The 11,608-nt window shown below is 38.3% G+C and overlaps 1 protein-coding gene across 4 annotated transcripts in view; it reads right to left on the bottom strand.

The window, feature by feature from the left end:
* Positions 1–4,120: 4,120 nt before the first annotated feature.
* Positions 4,121–11,608, bottom strand: part of ACOX3 (acyl-CoA oxidase 3, pristanoyl) — a 32,036-nt gene continuing 24,548 nt past the window's right edge. For 3 of the 4 annotated variants that reach the window (XM_030270651.4, XM_072927961.1, XM_012573610.5), the window contains 4 exons: positions 9,741–9,915; positions 9,190–9,257; positions 8,445–8,531; positions 4,121–5,375 (listed from right to left, as the gene is read on the bottom strand). In XM_030270651.4, coding sequence (XP_030126511.4) covers positions 5,256–5,375; positions 8,445–8,531; positions 9,190–9,257; positions 9,741–9,915 — 450 coding nt within the window. In that variant the 3' untranslated portion in view covers positions 4,121–5,255. The remainder of the gene's footprint in view (positions 5,376–8,444; positions 8,532–9,189; positions 9,258–9,740; positions 9,916–11,608) is intronic. The other variant, XM_072927962.1, reaches the window with a different exon arrangement.

Raw genomic sequence — 11,608 nt, 5'->3', positions numbered from 1 at the left:
TCCAGCTCACTGAGGAAAATAATAAGCAGTGGCAGGTTTAGGATTATCCTTAACAACATCCCTAAAGCACAGAGAATGTTTTCTCCACTGATGGCTTCCTGAGTGTGTTTGCTGATAGAATGCTAATTTTTTTCATCTCAGAGTCATGAGACACTAAATATGGTGTGTTAGAGGCAAATGTCTATGTTGCATGTCACATATATGGCAAAATCAGAGTTTGAGAATACCTAGAATGAAATCAGGTTTGTCTGACAAACTGTATTTTCTGTAAAATTTCTGATTGATATTTTTTGTATTGCTATATGGTAATTATTTTATTAACTTAATCCCCCTTCAGGTTTTCCATTAGTTTACTTGTAATAGAATCAAGTTTGCCACTTTTCTTCCTTTTAAAATATTGGTAGAACAGCAAACTCTAATCTGCTGGAATTTCTTTGATATTAAGAGAAATTGGTATGCTTAGGCCAATCAAGCCTTCACCATCTTTTGTTATATGGCTCTGCTGATTTTAGTGCTTACCATAGTATATGTTGCTTAACAGCTTTCTGGGTTATTGAGTGATAAGAACACATAAATACAGAAGTGCAGAACTTCTAGTTGACTACTTCTTCTGCCCCTTTATAAACAATTTTGTCATTTAAGCTCAAATTTTCACAATAGGAAATTGTCTGTCTATAGATTTTTGTTTTGATTCTTCAGTTTACAAAATAAAATTAAAAAAAAATCAATAAAAAACCACTGAGGTTTAATTCTCAGGTAATGGTTGCCCACTACTTGTGGACAGGCTGCCCCCTTACCTGTGCAGTGGTAAAGAGATGGTAAGTGCAGCATATTCTCTCTCTCTCTATATATAGTACGTTCTCTTTCTCTCTCTCTCTATATATATACTGCTCAGTATGTGCACAACATGCTCTACAACACAGTAGCAATGTGGTGGCTTCCCTCTGGATGCCCTGGAAGCTGTTCTGGCCCATGGATCACATGTGGAAATCATGAGTCACATCCCAGTCACAGCCACGGGACAGACTCCAGATCCATGCTGGTCCTTCCACAGGTGATTTCCTAACTCCTGGTTATCACTCCATGGCAAATATGCCGCCCTTGTAAAAAAACTGCCATGAATTGAGGCATTTTTTCTATCAAAGAACATGTAATTTAAAAATATTCTTTGCTTAAAACAAGGAGTAACAATGAATATTTTATAAGTTGACAAAAAAGTATTTAGCAGAGCTCTCACTAGAGAGAAGATGACAAGTGAAATGAGTTGGGAAGGGCAGGAGGATGGAAGAACATGGGCAGGTGAAGGCAGCTAATGTCCAGTGATGCTGGGTCTTTGGAGACAGATGCAATCTCAGCAGATACTCTACACTGAGGCTGACCAAATGAAAAATGTAAAGATGTGAAAATTGCCTTCAGGAAATACACTGGGAATTCTTCTAGCCATGCACTTACTGGTCTATTCTTTGACAAACACAGCGAAGAAATTCCTGATGGAACTTGCATTCATTCAAGAGATTCATGCTGAGGCAGTGCTGACCAAGCACAACCAGGCTGCAAATATTTGAGACTAAAACAAGGCAAGGTAGTCAGCAGAACTGCTGTTCTCAGCATTTACCTCTCTTTGCCTTGGAAGGAACTGATGTGAAATGCTCTGCTTGTGTCTCATAAAGCTGTGGCTTGACTTGCCAGGAGAAGAAGGAAGCTTTCTGCCCCTGATGCCAGTGGCAGTGCTGTGAGCCGTGCTGTGACCCAGCTGACCCCACCTGGCTGGAGTGTGGCTCAGATGAGAGCCTCACATGGATGTCACGCAGCCAGCTCCCCTGGCCTGTGCTGCTCCTCAGCCCATTGAACCGAGTCAAAATGATCTCACTGTGATCTCAGGCTCATGAGAATTGGGAATAACAAAACCCTTGAGGCCTGTGAAGGTGTGGTGCTAGCACAGGACACCCTGCGGTGTCTGCAGGGTTGGAACAGAGGGACAGAGTGGTCATGCTGGCAGCACGGGCTGGTGTGAAATCACCACTCGCGTTTGAAAACACATTAAGTCAGTAAAGAAAATATAGGAACAAAGGCAAACAGAAGAGGAACTTGCATCCCTGCAGAATGTATGATAAGGCATTAATTACAGTGGGAAGGAGGCTTTCAGACAGAAGAGCAGCATATGAGTCTACCCATTCCTGCAGAAAACAAGCACCCCTTAAACCACATCCACAGAAATGCAGATGTAGAACATGGCAGGGCTTCTGCCTGACCCACAAAAAAAAAAAGCATTCCTCCTGAAACTACCACTCCTAAAAAGGTGATGTGAAATATTCATGTATTTATCTTGCCACATCAGCAGGGGAGAAGTGTGCAGTGTTCTAGCCCACATAAACAATTCCATTCTTTCTGTTAGAACCTTTTTGCTTTGAGTCACATCAGAAGAAGGATCTTAACCATAGAAGAAATACCTGGTTTGAAATACCCTGGGCAGGTGGTTTGACAGTCACAAAGCAGAAAACTGCCACTCTCCAGGAGAGGAGCACAGGGCCCTAAGGATGCATTTTTATAGTTCTTTCAGGACTACTTGGATTCAGCTTCCTGGTGCCTTCATGTGGCAGCTTAAAAGGATGGATTCCTGAGGCCAAATTATTTTGGACTGAAGCTATTTGACTGATTTTGACCCAGTTCCGCAACCAAGACAAAATGACACATCCAACTTTATTTGGCATTTGAAGTGGGAGGGAAATGACTTCTCTGTTCTGCCAGAGGTCTCTTTTATTTAATGTTCTACAAAGAGGAAGAAACTGCATATAATAATGACATCTTGTGGTAGTTGTTGAATTATTGCCCTATGATTTAGTAGATAACTGGATGCCAAATTTCATGACATCTCTCTCTTTCCATGCTGCAGCTCTGCAAGCTCAAAGTTACAAATTCTCCTGCTCTGAGAAGCTAGATGTAGAAGACCTCTGGAACATTTGGCTGTTGCCTTCAGAGGAAAAGGACATTTTGCTCATTTGATTACACTGATCTGGCTAAAAATACATGTCAGAAATTCACAGTCATACCTGATTAAAGAACCTGATCACAGCTACCCAGGTATTTTAAAGAGAAATGCTCAAGGCCCCACAGTGCTTCTACTTATTTCTGCTTTGGTGCTCTGGTCTGCAATTCCTTCCATCAACCAGGTGTCCAAGGGTTTCACAAAGCTCTAATCTTACTGCAGGCTGTGTGAAATTTCATATTTAGGGTCCATAACCATGCTATTTAACTGAGTATCCCACTTTGCCTGCCCATAATCATGTCCTTGCTGTTGCAGCCTCTGCTGTGCTTGCTCTAGTTGAAGTTAGAAGCTTTTCAGAACAAACAGCAATTTTCCCTGCCAGTTTGTACAGTCCTTATCATCAGAGAGGCACAGCTTGTATCAGGGAGTTTGGCTGTTGCCAGAATAGTCATAATAAGATTACAGGAACAGCTTAGGGATATATTTTTACAGGTTGTCTGTTTATCTTGTCATGTGTTTGGTGAGTATCCTTGTGGCTTACCAGGTCTCCTGGTCTCTGCTACTGTGACACAGTTCTGCTGGGGTTTTTTTTGTTGTTTTTTTGGGATGAAGGTGGCTTAAGCCATATGCCAAACACCTTTGTGTTTTCTTCTAGGCTACCAAGGCCTCATAAACAGACTTACAGTTTATACACAAGATTTACACACAGCTGTTTCCCACCTGTGGGGAAGGAAGAAAGAAAAGACTGAGTCACTTAGTAATAGCTCAGAGGTGATGGTGAAATCACAGACATGTATGACAGCACAATAATGCTGCTGATCAGAATTGATAGTGCAGAATGAGGACTGACACATCAGTGCTACTACATTTAATGTAGCATGGCATCTTCCCCATTTGCCTTTTTTTACTACCAGAGTTTCTGGTATCCACATTGGATACTGGGCAAAACAAGCTGTGCCTCTTTCCTTCAGAGACACTTGTTGGATTCCCCATTGATATGGAAAATTCCCAAAGATAATCATGAGACCCCACCACTCCATAACATCTAATGACAGGTGTTTTAGCTGTATTGATCTATTTTTTCTTCCATAGGATGATGCCACCTATTGGACTTTATTAAAAGAGACAAAACAGTTCAAAGAAAATAAATACTTTATACTGGGGTGTTTTTTTTAAGTAAAGAAGGTTAAACTTTGCTACAGTTCAACTGCAAGAAAAAGAGCTTCTATTAGGACATCTTGAGTTACGGTAACTCATTACAGAACAAAAAAGAAACAGAGCCATAAAAAACAAAGGCAACACTGACTATCTTTGGTAAAAAAAAAAAGTAAAAAAAAATACAGTTTAACAGGATAGCTTTTATCCATTTTTCCAATGGGACTATAAACAACAGCCATAGAATTTCAGACTTTTTGTTTGGCTTTTTTTTTTTAACTAAAGTGCGTTGAGGGTGATAATTTTGAACTTGTGCTGGTAAAATTATTAACATCTAAAACCGCTCTCAGTCTGGCTAAGAAGTTATCTTTACTAAAAGAACATTCCTTTCAGCTAAAAGCTAACAGTGTGATTGTTTCCAATTTCCCACTTTGAGCTAAGACAACACAGGGTGTGCCACCAATCAGAGCCATCTTTGCACGTTGCTGTTTGGTTCCTCAGAACTGGGGCAGTCAGCAAACCCCCGTGCTCCAAGGACAGATACCTGCCTTTGCTCACACTGAAATGATTGCTTGTCCTTACCTCTTCCCTTCTTGTCTTCTGAAAGGCAATATAGGTTGGTTCTCTGCAATCTGAGGACAGGGGAGCAGGGGGGAAAATGCTCTCCCAATGTTTTCTTGCTATAATCCTAGTTAATACAGGTTTTGTCCAGCCTGTCCTAATTTTTTCTTCTGCCTTTATCAGCTTATTCATAATTCCTGGTGGCAAATGTTTTTTTTAATTATTTACCTTCTGTTATATGAAAGTAACGACAGAGAGCGATCGGAAAATTTTATTATAAACTTTGCAAAGAAGTGATTATAATAAATCTTTGTATTTTAAAATTTAATTGAGTAAATATCTATAGTGTGGAGATGTGCTGCTCTTGATCTTGTCTTTATTATGTTAACAGCCTCTCAGATCAAGTTGGACTTGATTTCAAAGTTATTTTAAAACTTGGCACATCTCAGTGAAAATCCCTTTCATTTTGGTGTTCATATGGTCTAATTTCCTCCTGATGTTTGTAACAAGGTATCCATCTCAGGCCCATCCAGACCCTTAAAAGTTGTTTGGTTTACAATCTTGACCTCAGCCTGCCTATAACAGGTTTATTACTGCAAAATTCAGCCCACCATGAAGGTCTGTTCAGAGCTTTGTTGCCTTGAAGGATCTCTCCCCATATATTTTTGTATATCTGCAAAACAATAAGAAAAAAAGGATTAATGCATAGAGAAGAAACAAAACTTCTGCAAGATAAATTATTAAGTTAACTTATTGGCTGAGATTTTGATTGAATTTCTATATAAGAAATGTGAACAGTTATGTACAGGCAAGAACAAACAGAACAATAAGGACACAATTTCAAAGTGAGATTTCTGTGTAAATCATTTAAATTATCATTGGCATAAGAGCAGGAAACCAGAAACTTTTATTATCTCTGGTTTTCAACTTGACAGGAGTTATACTATCAAAGGCAGAAATTTGGAAACACGATTATATTAAGCCAATCTTTGTTCTGTCCCAACCTGAGGACTGTGTCTGAAAGCACCCATGGACAGCTGTTGTTATCTTTGAACACTCTTCTGGAAAGTAACAGAACTTCTTTCCCAGTGTGAACTGTTTGACTTGAGCATAAGAAATTCTTCTCCCAAGAGCTGATTGCTTATTTGTCATTTTACCAATTTGCAATTTTTTTTTGTGTAAGAGTTAAAAAGAAGCAAATTTTGCCAAAGTATAATCTTAGCAGTATTTGTCAATGCATAATTAACAAAAGCTTAAAACTTGAAATAACTTTATAGAAAAATCAGAAAAGACAGAACATCTTTTAAGCTGTAAGAGAATACAGTGTAACAAAATATTAATGTGGTATAAAAGCAGTCAGTGAGGTAAAGTGAAATGCCTTTTTTCTTCATCAAAAGATGCTGTGGCCTTAAATATCAGTGATGACTTAAATATTGAAATATATTTATTATTAAATATATTTTACCTTGCTTACATGGGCTGACGTAAACTAATTATTCCATTCTAATTTTGATTAAATGTTGTCTAACAATTTTTAATAAATCCTGAAATAAATGTGGCAATACCTTTTCAGACTTAGGCTGAGATTGTCAAAACTTTTATGGAGAAATTATTCACTCCATCAGTTTCTTTTAAAGAGAATCTAAATTATTCTTTGCAGCTTAAAGCTGCAAATAGAAATTGAAATTTCTCCTCAGCTCCAGTTATGATCTTTGGGTTATGGTGCAAGGCACTCCACTGCAGCACAACACAATTTATCCTGAATTAATTTCACCTTTTTGTTATACTTGGATAATCCATTCTTTACCATGCTGTAATTTTTACTAAAATGTTTGCATTGGTTCTTAGATGGTGCAAAGATAGCAATGAATAGAGGATTAAACATAGACAGCCAGGAGACAATGATCTTTATTAAGTATTTTGGGTGAGGGATTGGCAGCCTTTTTTGAATTTCAGTTGAAAATATTTACACAAGTTGAAAACCACAGATTTACAGGCAGTTCAGAAAATGTTCCTGAATTCTATAGAACAGGGGTTGAATAGCACTGATTAAAATTATTTTCTCACTGATTCAATGACTTTATAAAAAATTAAGTATACAAGGAAGTGTTTAGATTCCTACATGCATTTCTCACATATTATACTCCTAATATTAGTGTCTAATATTGGTAAGTCTCTATGGCTTCTGCATTTGCAAGAACTAAGAGGTACCCAATGAGGAGCCAGCCAAAACCATCATGACAGCTTTATCAGCCACTGATAAGAAATCTCCAGGTGACTGCTAGAAAGGGGATACTATTCTAGGAATGAATCACTGTGTACTTGTACCATATTTTATATTTCTGCCTATAGCATCTGCTCACAGCTTCTGCTGGAGACAGAAAATTGTGTTAAAATGGGCTTTTGGTCAATACAAGATACTCTTAACATTCTAATGAACTGTGTTCCTTCTCTGCAGAGTTACCTTCAGAGTTTCCCTCCCATGACATCTTGCATTAATTTAATCCTCAAAAACCTATGGAAATGGAAACTAAGTGTCCAGTGATGACTACAGCGATGCCAGCCCTCCAGGAGATGGCTGGATAGGTAGAGGCAGCCTTTCCTGCCTCATTTGCAAAAACTGTGCTAACAAAGTAATCACTGTGTTAGGTCAGCTTAGAAACATCTGCTCTGCCCTCTGCACTGCTGGATCACCATGGGAACAAGGGGCAGCTTCAAACAAGAAGTCACAGGAAATACTGAAAACCACAGAGTCTGATGCAGCATTCCTGTCAAACATCCTGGCAGGCTCCCCAGGCTCCAGGGATTGTCTGCAGCATCCATCCACACCAACCCAAACTACTCTGCTGTGACACTGGTCCCTACAGAATAGTTATCCCATAGCCTTGATGAGTAGGTTTGGCACAATAAGCAAGAATTTTGGTTTGCTGAGAATTTGGAATAAAATACAGATTTTGAAATTTGAACAAAAAAAGGCAGGGAGTGACCAGGAGCTGTTGCAGTCAACTCCATGGTGCACCCGCATCCCAAGTCCTGCTTGTAGGTCTGGTTATGCCACTTCAGAAAGGATATGGCAGAAGCAGAAAATACACAGAGAAAGAAAACAAGGTCTGTCAGAGGAATGAAAAGACTCCCATAGATGGCAAATAGATATGGACTGGGACTAGGAAGTATTTTCTAGCAATACTCATAATTAAACTGTAGAAATGATGGTGTGATATAAGCCAAATGACAGCTGAATTTGAAAATGGATGGAAAAAATGGAGAATAAACATCTGTGGTTTCTAAACAGAATGATACAAACAGAACCTATAGCATGAGACATCAGGAAAAGAACACTTTGCTATTTCATCTGTTTCACAGAGTTCTCTTTGGCCATCCATCCCTGTCTGCCACAGAGTATTCTGTGAACTGAATCCAGTATGACCCTTCCTATGCTCCTAACTCCAGCTTTGTGTAACTACCTAAAAATTTCTCTCAGCCCTTTTCCAGTTCAGTGCACAGATGGCCACAACAGCAAACTACAGCAATACTGTACAAGTTTTCCATTGAAGTTTATCTCCAGCAAACAAAAAAGTTCATTTTCTGCTGATATCAATTTAACTCTGGTAGTATATTCCACTGAAAAAAGTGTCTTTCTTTTCTTTTGTACTTGTGAAATGTCTTGAATATGTTAAGGTTAATTACAGGCAATAATCTTCTTCATGATTAAACTTATAATATTTACAATGGGTTTTCTTACCTCTCCACTTGCTTTACCAATGGGTGAATTGAGAATGAAGTCAGAAGGAGCAAAGACATCAACCAGGGCAACTGCATCATCTTTCAACTGTTTAAAACCAAAAGACATACATTTGACAACTTCTGTAGTTTTCTTTTTCTATGGCTGAACTACAGAGCAGCATAAAAATTATTTTCATAAAGTGCCAGCTTTGATAATTTAAGAGGAAACCACAATAAGTAGCCTAGTTTAATTTTGATTTTTTTCACTCCGTAACTGGCAAAAGAGACTGTATTTCAAATGTTTTCCTCCTTTACCTAGGGAGTTTTAAACACATTTTAACCAATATGGTGCTGTTTACACATATATTTTTGAACTTTAAAAACATAATGACCAGATTCATTTTAAAATTTTCCTGAGCTGCAAAGAATATGTTGTGGTTTGGAAAGCTTTTGTGCTAAGAAAAAAAAATTAATCACAAACTAACTCAAAAATGAAATAAAAAGAACTGTGTTGAAATATTTCACTGGCTTTCCAATAAGATTGCAAGGCCACAAACGCTATTGTTATCCATTTATTGAAATAAACTAAGACTAGATTCAGGGTTAATGAGCTGCTAAACTTTACAGAAAATTATTCAGAAACCATTAATGTAATATCCTGCTAAATTACCCCTTAAAGTTAAGAATATTCTGATGACTATAAGCCATGTATCGCTCTTTTAGCGCTTATATACTACATACTTAATCACAATAATCAGGCTTACCCTGTAACAGAGCTCCAGAATAGCATCCTGAATAAATTTCCCAGGTTGTTCACCTGAAGCATAGCCACCTTAAAGACATTCACAGAGAAGCTTATACCACAGTTAAGATTACACTGTTAAAAACTTTTTGCCAAGTTCATGAGTTCAGTAGTCAAGACTAAGTAGCTGCACCTGTGTAATTGAACTGACAGTCATTAATGAACTGGCTGCAAAACTCTTAATCCAAGCCATGCAGAGCCTTCTGCAGTAAAGAGCTACACTACAGTATCTTGCTGCCTATCCCTCATCCTCTCACACAAGCACTGGATCACAGCAAAACCTGTGATCACTCCATCTTCTCTGAGGTAATAGAAAGACTTTTGGGTTAATTTTTCACTGCAGATTCCTGCTCCTGAAAATTTGGTTGAGAATGCTTGTTTTGTATTAAACAAGCAGTAAGGAAATACTGCAACATAAATCATCCTTAGGATTCCCTGCCCCAGCCAAGGAATACTTTTTGTACATTTTATAAAGAAGTGACATGCACAGCACATTCAGGGGGCTGATCTCACCTTGGTAGAGCACAGCCAGGTGTTTACTCAAGGACCAGAGCCCATAGAGAGCACTGAGATACCTCAGCACTGGCTGCAGAGCTGCTGGGACGCTGGGATCGTGAGTGTAGTCATGGTAGCGCTGTAAGGCCGTCTGCTCAATAAAAGCAAGAGCCAGAGACCGACAGTAGTACACCTAAGGAGAAGGGAAGAAGAACACTGAGTAACAAAATACCAAGAGCCACTCCTCAGCCTGTGCAGCATGGCATTGTTCTGGTGAAGTTAGTGGAGGTCAGCTGGTTCAGGTGTGATAATCTAGTTTGAGAACTTCTAAGAAACAGTAGGAGAAAACACTTTCCACAATGTCTATGCAAAGGTTACTTATGGAATGTCTTATGAAATGCCTTTCAGAAGTAAGACTGAACCCCTATTACCAGTGTAATTTAGCATCCACTTGCACCCAGGTTCTATGGGATCAAGAAGCTACTTCAGAGAGAAGACAATGTAAAATCAGGTCTGCTGGTTTTAGGATTGTTAAGAAACCTACATGAATCTAGAAGGAAAAAGGTAGGTTTATATTTAATTTATATGATCCAGCATTTTATAAAGAAGATAAAATATTCCTATTGAAAAATTATTACAGTTCCTTCAAATAATAAACAAAAATCTGATCATGTCAGTGTGAGGGGATTCTGTTAATGGATTGCAATAGATTGCAAGATGTTTTGAAGGAACTATTCAACTAGTCCTTGACAACTATCTGATGAGAAAGACAAGTCACCAGTTACTGTTAATGCAGAGTATAAAACCGTAAGTGATTGTATGTACTTACATAGGAACACTTCTATACATTGATATACTTCACCTTTGCTATATGTGCTGCCATGGGATAGATTGCTGACTGACATTCTAGCTGGTGAACAGCAGGGGAATATGATGCCATTGCTTGCTGACTTGCTGCAATGATGTAACTTGTGTGTGTTTTGTTTTGTTAAGGTTTGGGTGTTTAATTTTTTAATGTAAAATTAGTTGAGTAGTTTAAATTCTTTTATTTTAAATACTTGCATTATCCTTGCATTTAGATCCACTGCAGCATATAAAAAAGGCATATTCCAAAGATCACTGTCTCTCAACAGCAGCTGCTCAGTGGCACATTTATGTCCAAGATTAGATATATTTATAAACAGCAAAATACACATCCTCTATTCTCTGCAGCAGTACAGAGAACTGCTCCCTTACTAGATGGTTTTTTGAAATATGCTAATTCCCTAGTCAGAATGAAATAAGTCTTAACATCACAAATGAAACATTAAGAATTATTTTCCTGTTGTTCTCCCCTATAATTCTATTTTCCTCTTTCCCACTTCTTGCACTTCTGTATTGTTTCTATCAAGCTGTGCCCAAACCAAAATAACCTAGGGACAGGCTAGGAATCTCTTACAGATCCCCCATAGCATGAACAAATATTTTGTATTAGTCAACCACTGGGCTGACAGAAAAGTGTTTCTTCATGCCGAGAAAGTTTTAAATCAAATATGTACATGTCTTCAAAGCATAGCTTGTAAATCATTTTCAGATGTTTTTGAGGAATGACATTTAAAATAAAAAGTCCTTCTGTCCTGAGGATGAATTGTAGGGAGGAAAAAAAACCCCTAATGACCTGAAGCATATCAACATCTATCTCACAATAATTTGTGTGCCTGAACCTCTTTGAATTGTAAATATAATAGATAAGAAAATCTTCACTCTTCTGAGCTCACCATTCTCTCTAATGCACTGGCCCCAGCACCAGCTTCACCAAAACCTGGATAACTGACCATCAGACTGGAGTGTCTGGCAATTCCCATTCTGGATTTGACCCTGAAGAGTTTCTCTAATAAGCTGCTTCT

Source organism: Taeniopygia guttata, chromosome 4 (assembly GCF_048771995.1).
Source record: "Taeniopygia guttata chromosome 4, bTaeGut7.mat, whole genome shotgun sequence".
Lineage (NCBI taxonomy): Eukaryota > Metazoa > Chordata > Aves > Passeriformes > Estrildidae > Taeniopygia > Taeniopygia guttata.
Note: the sequence above shows the minus strand (reverse complement) of the source record. Positions and strands in the feature narration are given on the sequence as shown.